This window comes from Gekko japonicus, unplaced genomic scaffold, assembly GCF_001447785.1.
Source record: "Gekko japonicus isolate JY-2015 unplaced genomic scaffold, Gekko_japonicus_V1.1 scaffold133, whole genome shotgun sequence".
In the NCBI taxonomy this organism is placed as follows: domain Eukaryota; kingdom Metazoa; phylum Chordata; class Lepidosauria; order Squamata; family Gekkonidae; genus Gekko; species Gekko japonicus.
In genome coordinates, this window is record NW_015171506.1 from 1,031,742 (window position 1) to 1,046,725 (window position 14,984).

Below are 14,984 nucleotides of genomic sequence, written 5' to 3' on the forward strand. Positions count from 1 at the left end.
TTTTTGGGGCTGAGAGCTTTGTCGGTACACAGATTTATGTACCTTCTACAACAACAGGGTCGTCCACAGACCAGCCCCAGCGTTCATCCCCAAAGTTAACTCCTGGTTCCATAGATAGGAAGATATGGTACTTCCCTCCTTTTCTTCAAACCCTGGTGATGGTTTGGCGTCATCTAGACGTGCGTAGGGCTTTGAGTTTTCTATATGGACAGGACCAGGGGGTTGAGAAAGACTGAATCCTTGTTTGGGTATGTTAGTCAGTTGTCCCTGGGAAGGAGTGTCTCCACTTCTGCCCTGAGCAGGAGGATAAGGATCAGTCAGGCATACAAGGTGTAGGGGTTAGTACCTCCAGTAGGGGTCACAGGGCACTCTATGGGGGGCAGTCACATCAGCGGCATATAGGGCCTTGCTGTCCCTCGAAGTCACTTGTAAGGTGGTGACATGGAAATTTGTCCATTCCTTTACAAAGTACTATCGGATTGACAAACTAGCCTTGGCAGAAGCAGCATTTGACAGTAGAGTGCTCTTTCAGGCCCTGTAGGCACCGGAAGTTGTGTGACCCACCCGGGGGGAGCACTGCTTTTTTACGTCCCAGGAGTAAGGAGTCAAGGACTGCCCCACTCCTGGACCACCGGAGAATGGAAGATTTGTATTCACTTACCGTGAAGCTTACAGGAAATTTCTACGCTTCCTTCTCGGTGGTCCAGAGTGGGGCAGTCCTACCCACCCTCTCTTGATGGACACGACTTCTGGTCCTTTACATTTTGCAGTGGTTTAGTTGTTCATGAATATGGTCTAACTGATTACGTGATGTGGAGGACTGTTGCTGTTTGTTTGCTCTAATGGTTAAAATACAGGTTTGTATTTGTTTAAGCCCATGGCTGTGATGGTTATCTGAGGGGGAAGGAGTTATTTTTTAAGTGAATTTACAGCAGCTCGGAGGTGGCTTTCAGTATGACTGGGGATCAGAAGATAAGCCCCTCCCCTCTGGGATCAAAGTTTGCCGGCCCTGCCTACACAAGGGGGAGGTGCTTTCCCAGGAGTAAGGAGTCAAGGACTTCCCCACTCTGGACCACCAAGAAGGAAGCTTCACGGTAAGTGAATACAAATCTTCCATTTTGGAAAAGTGAGGCTCCATGTGTCATTAACATCCATTTCTATACCAAAATATGAGCAGTGACTGTGGTAGAATTACCCCACATGCACCTGTTTCTGCAACAGGAAATGTGGAATTCTCAAGTTGCTATACTGTAATGAGGAGCTCTCTTCTTCAACTATATTCCAACATTCTCCAGTATGTCCAAGATTATTCTCTGCTGCCACCACTAGGTCATTAGTTAGAAGTACATTCGTTTGGTAACCTGGACCCCAGACCCAATATTGCTGTCTCTTAAGAGACTTTTTCCAAACTAAAAATCACTTCTCCTCTTCCATATCCAAACTGGAAGTAAGGAAACCTTCAAAATCTCACTTTGGAGATATTAGGTAGCAAGCAGCTGCCTGCCTGCCTTCATTCTGTATCTTGGTATGCACAAGCCAACTGGTTTAGGCTTGACATTTGGCAAGAGACCAACATCCTCACCGTATTTTCACAAAAGGAAAGATGTATGCTTATATGTACTTTTTCACAAAAGGAAAGATGTATGCTTATATGTACAGGTCATCAGTGATTAACATAAGAGCAACAATTAATGAACAGCATCTGAACAAAATAAAATAGGCATTAAAACAAAATTGTCTGTCCCTAGAAATAAAATGCTTAAAGGTTTCCTTTTTGACCATGGGTTCTTTTCATCCTGTGTGCCTTGGGGCCCCCTAGAATATCTCCTTGTGTCTCTCCATGTATCTCTGTATAGGCCACAGACTATTCTTAATAGAAATGTACCAGGTAGAAACTAGAAATTTTAACCATCTCCATTGTTGATGAGCAGCCTGTCCAGGTTATTTTCTTGGCTACCTTCATCAACATATGAATCGCCTCCTACTATCTTGGCAGACTGAAACCTTGATGGGAAAAAATGGTTCTTTGACCTTGTGACTTTATTAGATTAACCTCTGAGGTTTCACAGAGTGCCAATAAAACAGTCACCTTGCAAAAATAGTAAAAATTTATACCAATACCTGGGGTGCAATATCATATTGCCACGGTGACATCATCACAATGGATAGTATAAGTAGACACCTGGATTTCTTGATCAAGCCTGAACTACAGCTGACAGACCCTGTGAAATCCTAGGAATGTCACCATCAGCCAGAAAGCACTAAATAAAGAGGAGGTGAAATATACTGGGTTCAGATGCGTTGAGTGATCAGCTCATAGTTTATTAGTGATTTCAGCTAACTCTAATACAACCTCAGCAGGACCGCAGCCCTGCTTAAATGTGCACCCAACACCACACCCACTGATAGGCTATTTACACTCCCACTCTGGCTTAATTGGTTCCTTCCAGGATCCTGGCTGCCTATTGTTTGGTTACTCAAGCTTGGTCAAGGTCCTAGGTAGCATTCCAGCTCAGTACATAACAGGAGGGAAGGATGCCAGGAGAGAGCCATAAGCGGACTTTGCTGCAGATGCCAGGAGAATGCCTGCCCAATATTCCAGAAGTTGATTAAGAAAATATACACACACTTATTTATTTATTTAGTCTGGAAAATGTTTTGCTCTCATACCACAACAAGCATAGCAGCAATTTCAATGCAACCACATTAACCTGGATTAGCTGATAGCTCACCAAGGTGAGAAATACCTAAGGGTCAGAAGAGTTGTGTGCAGTTTTTAAAGCTGATTTTGGAAGCATCACAACATTAAAGTTTGTGAAGCCTGGAAAAGGGAAGCATTAGAAAATGGCCACTCTTCGTTGCCTAAAACGACTATCGAATGGTTTAATATTTCAAAGTATACTCAGTTGTATAATCAGTGTAAGATCAAAACAGATAAGCCATTAAAACAATGAGCCACTGAATCTGCTGTAATACAAAGCTGAATTTCCATAGTTATTACTATTGTACATTTGCTGAAAATATGCCTGGCTAAAACAGACATGAAAGTCACAAATTTTGGTCAGTCTAAAAAAAAGTAAACCACACAGACATGCAGCCACAGTATGGATCAGGACCACATGGGGAGGGAAGTCTTGCTGGATGTCACTGATCAGAACTGGATTCAAAAGTGGACAGAGAGAACTGGAACTTGGTGCCACCCAATGAAGTTGATGGGTAGCAGATTCAATATGAACAAAAGGAAATATTTAATCAATGAGTGATTAAATTGTGGAATTCACTGCCAGCGGATATAGTGGTGGCCATTGAGCACAGAGGGCTTTAAAAGAATTTTAGACAAATGCATGGAGGAGAAGTCCATCAGTGGCTGATAGCCATGGTGACTAAAGGCAGAAGACCTCTGATACCAGTGCTAGGAGGCACCATCACAGGAAGGCCTTGGTCTGTATTTCCTGTTTGTTGGTCCTTCAGAGCAACTGGTTGGCCACTATGTGAAACTGGATGCTGGATTCGGTGGACCACAGGTCTTATCCAGCTGGGGTCTTTTTATGTTCTTACGACTCCATGTGCTGTTAGCAATTTTAAACAAAAGAAAAAACATGCCCTATAAAACCTTTTAAAATAGGTGGATCCTCATCTTGGTGTAAGGATTTTTAAATGACTGATATTTCACTTCCCAATTTCCAGAAAAAGGCTTAGAGTGATAGCTTTAGTATTTTTTTTTTTGGGGGGGGGGTGGCAGCCTCAGGAGACTGAGGCAAGGAAAATAGCATTGATGTGGGAGGGACCTGCAAACAAACAAACCTTTCCATACACATGGCATACTGCTTTGATTGTGACCTTTTGAAAAAGAACTGTACTAAAATAGGCTTGGGTAGTGGTTTGGTGTAATGGTTAAGTGCACGGACTCTAATCTGGGAGAACCGGGTTTGATTCCCCACTCCTCCATTTGCACCTGGCTGGATGACCTTGGGCAAGCCGTAGTTCTGATAAGACCTGTTCTTGAAAAAGAGCAGTTTCTGTCAAGAGCTCTCTCAGCCCCACCTACCTCACAGGGTGTCTGTTGTGGGGAGGGGAAGGGAAAGGAGTTTGTAAGCCGCTCTAAAACACCTTTGGGTAGTGAAGGGCAGGGTATAAATCCAATCTCTTCTTCTTCTTCTTGGGAAAGATCACCGCAAAGTGAGGGAACACATGGAAAATAGATGACACTCCAAAAATGCTGCTCCAGTTTGGATGCCAAACCACAGCAGGGCTTCTGCCCAAGAATAATGATAACTGTAGTCTGATGAAGGTGGTGTGTATTCTACTACATATCCAGAGCCTTTGTACTGAACTAGAGCTCCCAGTCTTCCCTTAGGCAAGGGAATAGCTGTTAAATCAGTTCTAAGTCTGTAGTGCAGATGTGTATAACTATTCTTTCTACTCAGTGAATGTATTTTGTTCCATCTCCAAATTAGGTGCTGCCCATAATTGTTTTCTTCAGCACAGTGATGTCTATGCTGTACCACATTGGATTCATGCAATGGCTTATTAAAAAGGTAAAAAAAACCCAACCATGGTAAGGCAACCACAGTATTCCAGAGTTGCTCCAGGGGGATTCCAGAGTATTCCAGGGGGAGAGGGCCTATTTCAGTCCTTGGGAACAGGCCTGACAAGGGTTGCCAGCTCCAGGTTAAGAAATTCCTAGAGATTTTGTGATGGAGGTGGAAGGGTGAGGCCTCAGCCAGATACAATGCCACAGAGTCCACCCTTAGAAGCAGCCATTTTCTCCAGGAGGACAGATCTCTGTTGTCTGGAGTTCAGTTGTAATTCTGGGGGATCTCTAGGTTCCACCCAGAGGTTGGCAAGCCTATACCAGGCAGCACCCTCTGGGTGACTGGATACCACCTGACTTGCATGATTCAACTAGGCCTGGATGCTTGCTACTGTTCAACAGCAGCCATCCTATGAAAGCCAGTATGGTGCAGTGGTTAGAGCTTCAGTCTAGAGTCTGCGAGACCCAGGCTCAGATCCCCATCTTGCTGTGGAAACTGACTAGGTGATTTTGGACCAGTCATATACTTTCAGCCTAACCTACTTCACATTGTTGTTGTGCAGATAAAAAGGACAAAATAATGTAAGCTGCTTTAGTCCTAGGTAGAGGCTGTGGGGGAGGGGGGTGGAGATGGAAAGCTGAAGACAGAGGGGAAAAAGATAGGTTGGCTGTTGAGTGGGAAGGAAATAGGGTTGCCAATTCTAGGTTGGGAAATTCCTGGAGATTTGAGGGGTGGATCCTTGGGAAGGCGAAGTTTGGGGAGAGGAATGACATTGGACAGGTATAATGCCATGGACTCTAGCCTCCCATTTCTGCCATGGGAACTACTGTTGCCAACCACCAGATGAGGGCCAGAGATCACCCAGAATTACAACTGCTTTCCAGATGACAGAGATCAGTTCTCCTGAAGAAAATGGCTCCTTTGGAACATGGAGTCAATGGCATTATTCCCTGCTGAGTTTGCTTCCCTCCCCAAACCTCATCCTCCCAAGGCTCCCCCCCCCCCAAATCTCCAGGAATTTCCCAACTTGGAGCTGGCAATCCTACAGGGAACTAATATCTGTGGCTCCGGTCACACGGGCAATTTGATCCAGTGTGGCCCAGTTCCATTAGAGAATTGGGGCAAAACACGCTCAAAATGTCCATGTGATCACAGCCTGTAGTTGGGAGATCCATAGTGATTCCTGAAGAGCTGCTGCCACCACTGCTGCTGTGGGGAGGAAGCAGGTGGGCAGCTGAGAGCACCACCACCATCGCTGCTGCTGTGTGGGAGGAAGCAGACAGGAGGCCGAGAGAGAGAGATGTGGGGCAGAAAGAGAAGGTGATGGGGATGCAGGAAGAGAGAGTGATGAGGTGGCGGCAGAAAGAGAGAGAGAAAGTGATGAGGTGGGGAGGCAGAAAAACAGCGTGATGGAGTTGGGGCAGAAAGAGAGAGGGAGCGACAGGCATGGAGGAGAGAAAGAAAAGGGCTGAAAGGAGAGAGAGAGTGTGAGAGAGGTAGGGGGAGAGGAAGGAAACAAAGGTGGGGGGGAATGGGTTGTCACTTGTTATACATTATAAGCCACCCTTATCTATAATCACTACGTTTCCCATTTGGCTGCTGTGGCAAATAACCCCGCATAAAGAGTGATTTATAGATTTGATGTAATAGCACAAGTCAGCTCAAAAAGTACTGAAATGAAGGTGTTTTCCACACAGGGACAGATTTGTGTAATTTCCCCACTGTTGCTGTGGCTGCCAGTGCAGAGCACAGCAACAGGGCTTCCACATGTCAGATTTCTCTGTAGTTTCCCTGCCAGTCCCCCAGCAGCAATGACCACTCCCATAACCTGCACCACCAGAGCTTTTTAAGAAAACAACTGGGCAACTGAATATCACAAAAGCAACATAACTATCTGTGCATCAGGTTTCCTGAATTCCCTCTTTCCTTTTTGTAAAAAGAAATCTCTGACCTCTTTTGTTGCATATATATGTCTTCCCCCTTAGATCTCCACAACAAAAGGGGCTGGAGACTTTTTTAAAAAATGAAAGCTGGAAATTCACATAACAGGATAGGCAGATTGTTAGATTGCTATAATGCATTGCTGATTAAAAACAATACCCCCCCTGCCCTGTGATAGGGGAAAGAAATGGCCACTGTGGGGACAGGGGCAGGGGGAATGGCTGCTGTGTGGGCAGGACTAGAAAAAAATCTGATCTTTCTCACCCACATGGCAGCCATCAAGGCTTTGCTGCAATTGTTCCCAAAAGTTTGCAGCAAAACAGGTTTGGAAAAGATCAGAGAAAAGCTGAACAAAACCTCGGAGGTTCATGAATGCACCACAGTTCTGCGGGGAAGCAGGGGGAAAAACATTCCCAGTAGCCCTGAACCTGGGGCAAATAACCCTTGCAAAAATGGCCAAAGCACAATAACTACCTTGGCCCAACTAAAGTAGCTATTAGTTCTTCCTAGCAACTGTCTGCATCTCCCTGGGCTGGTGTACCCCACACTTTGTGATTGGCTGCATTGTAATACAATGACATATGAATGGTATGCCAATTTCGCCCCCTAAAGTAGAAATAGTTAACTTGGAAGAGATATAACTGTCATTCTAGACATTGTTTTCCTCATAGATATCCCTTCTTTTCCTAGGTGGGATGGATAATGCAAATTACTCTTGGAACAACTCCAGTTGAATCTTTAGTGGCAGCTGGCAACATATTTGTGGGACAGGTAAGCTATGACAGAGAAAACCAAGATCACAGCCTTGGTGAATACATAGATTAGAAATAGGCCTGGTAGTAAAGGGTCATCATTGCTCAAAATTTCCTCTTCCCTCCAAGACAGAAAGGAGCAAGAGAAATATGTTTCCTTTGAAACTATAAAAACTAGTAGATAGTAAATTTCCCAGTACTGAGACAAAAACTGATTCTCTTATATTGGAATCCTATGCAGAGTTACTCTAGTCTAATCCCACAGAAAGCAATAAATTTAGACTGGAATAACTCTGTACAGGATTGCACTGTTAATTGCATAAGAGGTCATAATTTAAAAATCCTCCTAGGAAATCATTTAGTGTAGGGACTCCTCTCTCTTACTGTCATAATAATGGGCAATTTACTACTGAAATGAGAAAGAATAGAAAAACAGATAGGGAGGGGTGGGGCACTACCATGACACAGTGGTAAAACATTTTCTTTTTGCATGCAGAGAGTCTTGGGTTCAATTCCCAGCATCTCCTTTAAAAAATATCAGGTAGGCGTTAATGTGAAGGACCCCTGCCGGAGACTCTGGAAAGAATAGCCAAAACTGACTTTGATAAATTAATGGTCTGAATAGGCTGCTTCAGGTACTCACAGGTATGGAAGACAGGCAAGAGCCAGTTATGGAAGAGGATGACACTTTCAGAGCTTGTAGAACACTAAAAAGAAACCTCTGTGTATCCTAAGTCTTTCTGGTTTACAAAACCTGAAAGAACCTGGGCTGAAATTATTGAACTTTGATTCCATTAACAGGTAAAATACTACAATAATAGGAGCCTTCACGCGGAATTAATTTGCTTGTTTGTTCCCCCTCCACAGACAGAATCTCCTCTCCTGGTGAAGCCTTATCTGACACATGTCACCAAGTCTGAACTCCATGCTATCATGACAGCAGGGTTTTCTACCATTGCTGGAAGTGTCTTAGGAGCATATATTTCTTTTGGGGTAAGCAATACAAATAAAGGACAATCACTAGCTCTTTTTCTGGCAGTTCCTTATTTTGATCAGATTTCTTTGCCCCCCCCCCAACAAAACATTCTAAGAGAGGAATACTAAAAGTTTTCTTCGTGTTTTTTGTGTGCTTTGGTGTAATTGAAATTTTTATCTCAAAATTACAAGGGAGGAAATTAATAGATAAGGTAGAGGAAGGAACGTAGCTCTCAAAAGAAGGCCAAGACCTCCCATGGATGGGAGAAAGAGCCCTAGGAGAACATCTCCTCTAAGTGTCCCAGGCTTCCACTTTACATGATTCCAGCAGCTAAAAATTGTCCAATATCAGCGATTACTGTAGCTTTCCCCAGATCTGGGGAAGAAAAGAATTCTTGTGAAGATAAGTGTTAAACTTGCTTACCTTTATAATGTCGTTTGGGTCGTGGGGCTCTTTATTTCCCATTCCCTGCCCAAGTTTTGGAATCCATTTCCAGAATCCTCTGAGATGTATTTTTCTACTTAGAATCTCTCTTTGCCACTCACAAAGCCCTGATCCACAATCCTTCTGTAAAATATTGTGTTCCCCACTTTTCATTGTGTGGTGCTTCAGATCAAATGGCCAAATGAGAGCTGATAATTTTAACCACGTAATCTGTAGGGTTTGTTCATGAATGATCCTCAACACTGTCCCCCCGTTACCTTTATGCAATTTGAAATTTCAAGGTTTCAGCTTCCCACCTATTAACTGCTTCTGTGATGTCAGCACCAGCAGCTTTGGCTATCTCCAAACTCTTTTGGCCTGAGACTGAACATCCCCAGATAACCAAACAACAGGGTACAAAAATAGAGAAAGGGTAAGTAGTTCTCCATTTCTATGATGACAATGGGTAACCAAGACTGAAAATAGCTATACAAACAGATTAGTGTTCTACTGGCAGGGGTTAAGGAAGTACCTGTAAACAAATCAAATGCAATGGACATTGAAATAATACCATGGGGATAAGTTTATTTCTAGTTTATTTCTAGGACCTTATCAAATACCTAAGAAAAACTACACTAATTGTCCTCGACTGGATCTGGTCATCACCAATGAGCACTGTGACTGCTGTTTATGTAAACCTTTCCAAGTCTGCCAGTCTGTTACTCACACAGTCACAGATGAACAACAAATTCTGGGTCCACATGGAGCCCTACAACACTCTATGGGAGATATGTAACCCATATCAAAAGTCATTTGGATTTGCATACATGACCTACCAAATACCATTGATTCTTTCACAAATTCCCATGATCCCATAAGTCATCTAAGAACTAGCCCATCTGTAGCCCACTCCTGTGCAACTGTAAGGTAACCGTTACAGAAACAGAGGACCACGGCCCTGAAACTCCTGTGTGATAGGAAGAATGGCACCAGCTACATGTTTACCTATTACTGGCCCTGGTCACACGCGAGGAAATGGGCCGGGAGAGGGACGGAACGGATGCGCGGCAAATGGGTGCGATCCCACGGCAACATCTGGGAATCGTTGCCCGGCCGTCCCCGTTCCGTCCCTCCCACCCGAAACCCCGCACCAAAAAAGAACCACCTACCTGGGTGGTTCATGCTGACGGGCCACGGCAAGTGCAACCGTAGGATCGCCGGTGCGTCCTTGCGCCGGCGTATCCCCTGCTCCTGGCCAAACTGCGCATGTGTGAGCATGCGTAGTTCGCCCCCCTCCCCTTCCCACTGTCGCTTTCTCCCTGGCATCTGATTGTGCCGGGGAGCGACGGCGCCGTGGCTCGGGGGATCCGTGGGATCCCGCCGAGTCGTCTCAACTTTGGTGCGGCTCAGATTAGCCGCACTTCGCCCGTCGCTTTTCCTGCCGTATGGCAGGGACCACTGTATGCTTATTCCAGAAAAGGTAGGTGCTTTCAGACTCTCACAAAGCTGGTAGCAGAACAGAGCATTGGTCAGGGGGGAAGCTGATAAATCTGGTGCCCTGTTCACATTTCACTTCAGCTAGAACTTGCCAGACAGCCTTAAGCCAACGACTTTCTCTCAGTCTTGGCTTCCTTCCTTATATCTGAGGTTAATAATGCTGACCTACCATACAGGTCTGTTGTAAAGACTGCTGAGATAATGGCTGAGTTCAGACTGGCAGTTTGTCCCGAGATAGGCACGTGCCAGAAATGTTTCACAAATGGATTAAAGGGCTGGTTCACACAGGCACATCTGTCAGGCGTTCCCCAGCTGAACTCAGCCCATCTTGTAGCGCTTGCCTCTCGAGTTTAAAAAGTACCTGGTGAAAGTGGTAGCAAATCCTGGAGAGTGTGGTCATCCCGCATTCATCCCACACTAACAAAGTGTGAACGCCGAAAGCCGCAATTGCTTGTGCGCTTATGCGCATATGTGCATGTCTCCGGATTACCAAAAAGAAAGCCGTGCCTTACAGCCACGCCTTCGCCAGGGGTGGGCCAACAGTGCAAATGCTCCCTTGCGCCTCCTCCCCGGTATGCTCCCACATCAGTCGGTGCAGTGTGACCGGGAATACCCAGAACAAGTTTTTCCGGGTCTTTTTTGCCACGATTCTCTCGCGCTTCAAACTGCCAGTCCGTCCTCGGCCAGTGTATGTCTGCGAAGTGCTATGTAAATTCTAAGTATTAGGCAGTATTTATTCTGATATTTTTCTGGCTAGCAGCCTTGTGGATATTTGAAAAGAGTGATTTCTATCATCGATGAAACCAATTTTTTTGCATGCCATTTTACGAGGAAAAAGGCCACATTAATGTTCACATTTCATTTTTGTTTCCTTGGTGAAGGGACTCAAAAAACCTGTTGGAAGCTGCCAGCCAAGGTGCCTCTGCCTCCATCCCCCTGGTGGCAAACATTGCTGCAAACCTGATTGCCTTCCTTGCCTTGCTGTCTTTCTTCAATGCCGCGTTGTCTTGGCTGGGGAACATGTTTGACTACCCACAGTTGAGCTTTGAGGTACTGTCTTACAGGCTTTACGCTGATGCATTCTTCACCCCCACCCCATAAAAGAATTGTATTTTTATATTAAAGCAGTCAGCAGCAGTCAGAAAACGACCCCATCTCTTCACTTTTTTGTTCTGTTGTTCCAGCAATCTGTTGGTTCCATTAAGCCACAACTCTCTGTTTGTGCAGCCCAGTACCTCTGGAAATGATTAAAAGGGTTGGCTGATTTCATTCATTTTAAATTAATTCTCTCTTCTTTTTCTTTTGCCATATTTCTAGTTAAGCAACACAAACTCAGTCTACACATTTTCCAGTTCTGATGCCTCCTTTATATCTTTGATGCTATGCTAAGGCCTCCCTTATAGCCAGCAGTCTTTCAGCTGAAGAGTTTGACTCCTTATTTAGTGTTAAAAGTAATATTGTCTCTCTCTGCACCTTTTCCCTTCTTTACTAGCTCTCTGTCTCCTCCAATACCACCCTCAACCCTTTCCTTACCCCACATCACTTGATTTGCTGATCCTCAGCTAAATTTGTATGAGTCCCCTTGATCTATACCCTCCTATATCCTACTTACCATTTCCTCTATCCTTATCCCTCCTTTCCACCTCATAATCAATCTACCCTCTTCTCAGACTACTTCTCTACTGCATTTAAATATGCCTCCATTTCCCCCATTCTCAAAAAGCTATCCATCTCTCTAACCACTATCCAATTTCCCTTCCACACTTTGCCACCAAATTCCTGGCCCATGCTGCTTTACTCATGCTGTCTCAACTCTCCTCCAGTTTTCTTGTGCTCCTACAATCTCTTTTGCCAGTGACACTCCACTGAAATTGCATCACTGGCAAGTCAAAAGATATCTTTTGTGTTCTCATCCATTTCAAATATATAATCACAATCCTTCACCCTCTTGGTGATAACTCTGTTTGACATGTTGGTCTGTCACCTGAACTATTGCAACTTTTCCTCTCTGGTTTTTCAGTGTCACATCTTTTACCTCTGTTCAGAATTCTTCTGCCAAAGTTATTCACTTCTTTATCTGTCATGTGGCATTCTTGGGTGTCATGACATCTGCCAAAATATTTCCTAGTACCAGCTTCCCTTTTCCTCTTTCTTCTCCCTGTTCAGACTCATTTCTTTTTACTCTTACCTTTGTCCTATTTCTCTTTAGAGTCTCTCTGTCCTCTATTTCTACTCCATGCTACTTCTATATCTGGCTTGAAGGGGGTGTTAAAAATAACAGTAGGATATAGAAGGCATGGTGTTAGCGATAGGATTAGTGGGAATTGGGGAAGAGCAAAAATCCAGTTGCCTCTCATGAAGTTTGGGCAGTAGTTGCAGTTTAAAGGATAACATGTGGCTAAGCTTGGCTCTGGTCATCATCATTAGGGCATGTGATTGCCAGAAAAATAGCTCCACCATCAACAGAAAGGAAAAAGGAGATAGGCTATCAGTACGCAAAGTGAAAGTAAATATCAGAAGAGCTGGAAAAAATAGGAAAACACAAGAAAACAGAAGATTCATAGCCCCCCAAATCTTGCTCTTTGGCACCTGGCATATGTAGAATCACTTTGCAAACACACAAATATATATATACACCAAATAAAATCCATTATATACTGGTTTATGGATTCCTTAGTATTGCCTGCAACTGGATTCCCTTGTCAGAGTTCCCGGTTCCATAAAAATTTCCAATATGGTAGCTCTCCACCACAATTTATTTCAGTGGAATATTAGTAAGTTATAGTGTTTTTTATCTCGACACTCTACAAAAACTGAAGTCTTCCTATTTTTTTTAACATTTAATTGAAGTGAAACTTTGTTGTAAAAATATGTATGGGAAAGGTTTGGGTCACCTACCTATGGCAGCCATTTTGTTGTGGTACCCACAACAAGATAAAGATAATGGCACACATTTAGAAAGGTAGGATCTTCAGATCAAGAAGGCAGAATAAAGAATTGAAATCCTGGAAACTCAATGCAGAGCTAATAATCTGCATTTTAGAGGAATTTCTGAAGACTTTGTGAGACCAAATTTGGAAAAAGCTTTCGTGATTTACTTCAGAATTATTTGAAGGTAGAAGAAGACTTTCCTGACATTGACCAGATTTTTAGAGTGAATTCAAGATTTGCATTCAAGAATAAGCTATCTCCAGATATACTGGTTTGATTCACCTACACAGAAACATGAGACACAATACTAAAGAACCAAAGGAAATCACCACTTAAGGTTGTGGGAAAACAAGTGCAGATCTTTCAGGATTTACCAACAAGTGTGTTAAAGAAAAGGAAAGACTTTGACTTTTTGAGACAGATTTTACAAAAGAAATAAATTAAATATCGTTGGGAAATACCGTTTGCAAATGAAGAATTCTTACTAAAAGGAAGAAAAATATTCGCAACAGAGGGACAAGCTAAGCAATTGGCCAAAGAACTGAAAGTGGAGGACTCACATAGAGGAACAGAAGGAGAATCTCCAAGTAACTCAAAGCAATTTGCTAGTAGCTCAAATCAAAGTTCACAGACCAAAAACTCTGAAGAAGAAACAAGTGTAAAAAAGGATCAAACTTACAGTTAACCAGACACTAAGAGAAAATTGGTACAAAATGTTTTTCAGATGGTATATAACTCCAAAAGACATTGAGAAAGCACATAAAAACTACAAAGGGAAATGTTGGAAATGTCAATAGATGGAACTTTCTTTCATATGTGGTAGATTTGTAAAAAAGCAAAAAGATATTGGAAAGAAATACGCTGGAAAATGCACAAAATATTACAGTTTAAATTCCCGATAGAAGACAAGAGCATGCTATTGGGTGTTCTGCCTCACAAATTACCAAAAATTTTAAAAGAGATAGTCAAATACATGGTAACAGCGGCTAGAAGTATTTATGCAGCAAAATGGAAACTAAACGTCTGTACATGTTTAGGAGAATGGGGAAATGAACTTGCTGAATATGCAGTAATGGCAAAATTAACAAGCTATTTGAAGAGAGATGGAGTGTATATTATGTGTATGATACTAGCAGAAGACAAGCTTAAAGTGAGAAAAATATATCCAAATGTATGATAATGATCCTGCCAACCTAGCAGTTTGAAAGCAAGAAATTGCAAGTAGATAAATAGGTACTGCTTCAGTGGGAAGGTAACAGCATTCAGTGCTTCTCGGCCTTTAGTCATGCCGGCCACATGACCATGGAAATGTCTTCAGACAGTGCTGGCTCTTCAGCTTGGAAATGGAGATGAGCACTGCCCCCTAGAGTCTGATTCGACTAGCTTTTGAGCAAGGGAAACCTTTACCTTTACCTTTTATGATAATGAAATAGAAGTAGAATTAAAATCTGTTCCAAATGTAATATCTCAAATACAAATGGGTTCTCGATATGAAATATATAATAGATTTTCTTTTTCATCTTGATATACTACTTATCTATTAAAGGTTCTAATTAACATGTAGAAGTGGTGAAAATATATTATATTGAATATGTAGTAATGGTGAAACTAGTGTTGTAGTCAAAGTAGATTAGTTATGAAGTTTGAAACTTAAATGATGAACACAATTGTACCCCAACAGAAATAAGAACTATTGAATTTTATAGATAATAACTTTAGAATTATTTATTTATATTTATAATGAAAGGATGAAAATATTCTCTGTCCTATATATTTTGTACTACATGATTGTATTCAACAAATACTATTATGTTGTATAAACTGCTTTTTTCTTTCCCTTTTCTGTACCCTCACTGTTTTCCTAAATTAAAAAATAAATAATAAAAATGGAGGGGAATTTGGAAAGGGGAAGTGGTCGGTTTGGCAATG

General features: G+C 42.7%; 1 protein-coding gene across 1 annotated transcript in view; it reads left to right on the top strand.

The window, feature by feature from the left end:
* Positions 1-14,984, top strand: part of SLC28A3 (solute carrier family 28 (concentrative nucleoside transporter), member 3) — an 84,547-nt gene that overhangs the window by 53,604 nt on the left and 15,959 nt on the right. The window contains exons 8-12 of the mRNA XM_015419267.1: positions 4,458-4,538; positions 7,167-7,247; positions 8,096-8,221; positions 8,930-9,060; positions 11,006-11,174. Of these exons, the coding sequence (XP_015274753.1) occupies positions 4,458-4,538; positions 7,167-7,247; positions 8,096-8,221; positions 8,930-9,060; positions 11,006-11,174 (588 nt within the window). The remainder of the gene's footprint in view (positions 1-4,457; positions 4,539-7,166; positions 7,248-8,095; positions 8,222-8,929; positions 9,061-11,005; positions 11,175-14,984) is intronic.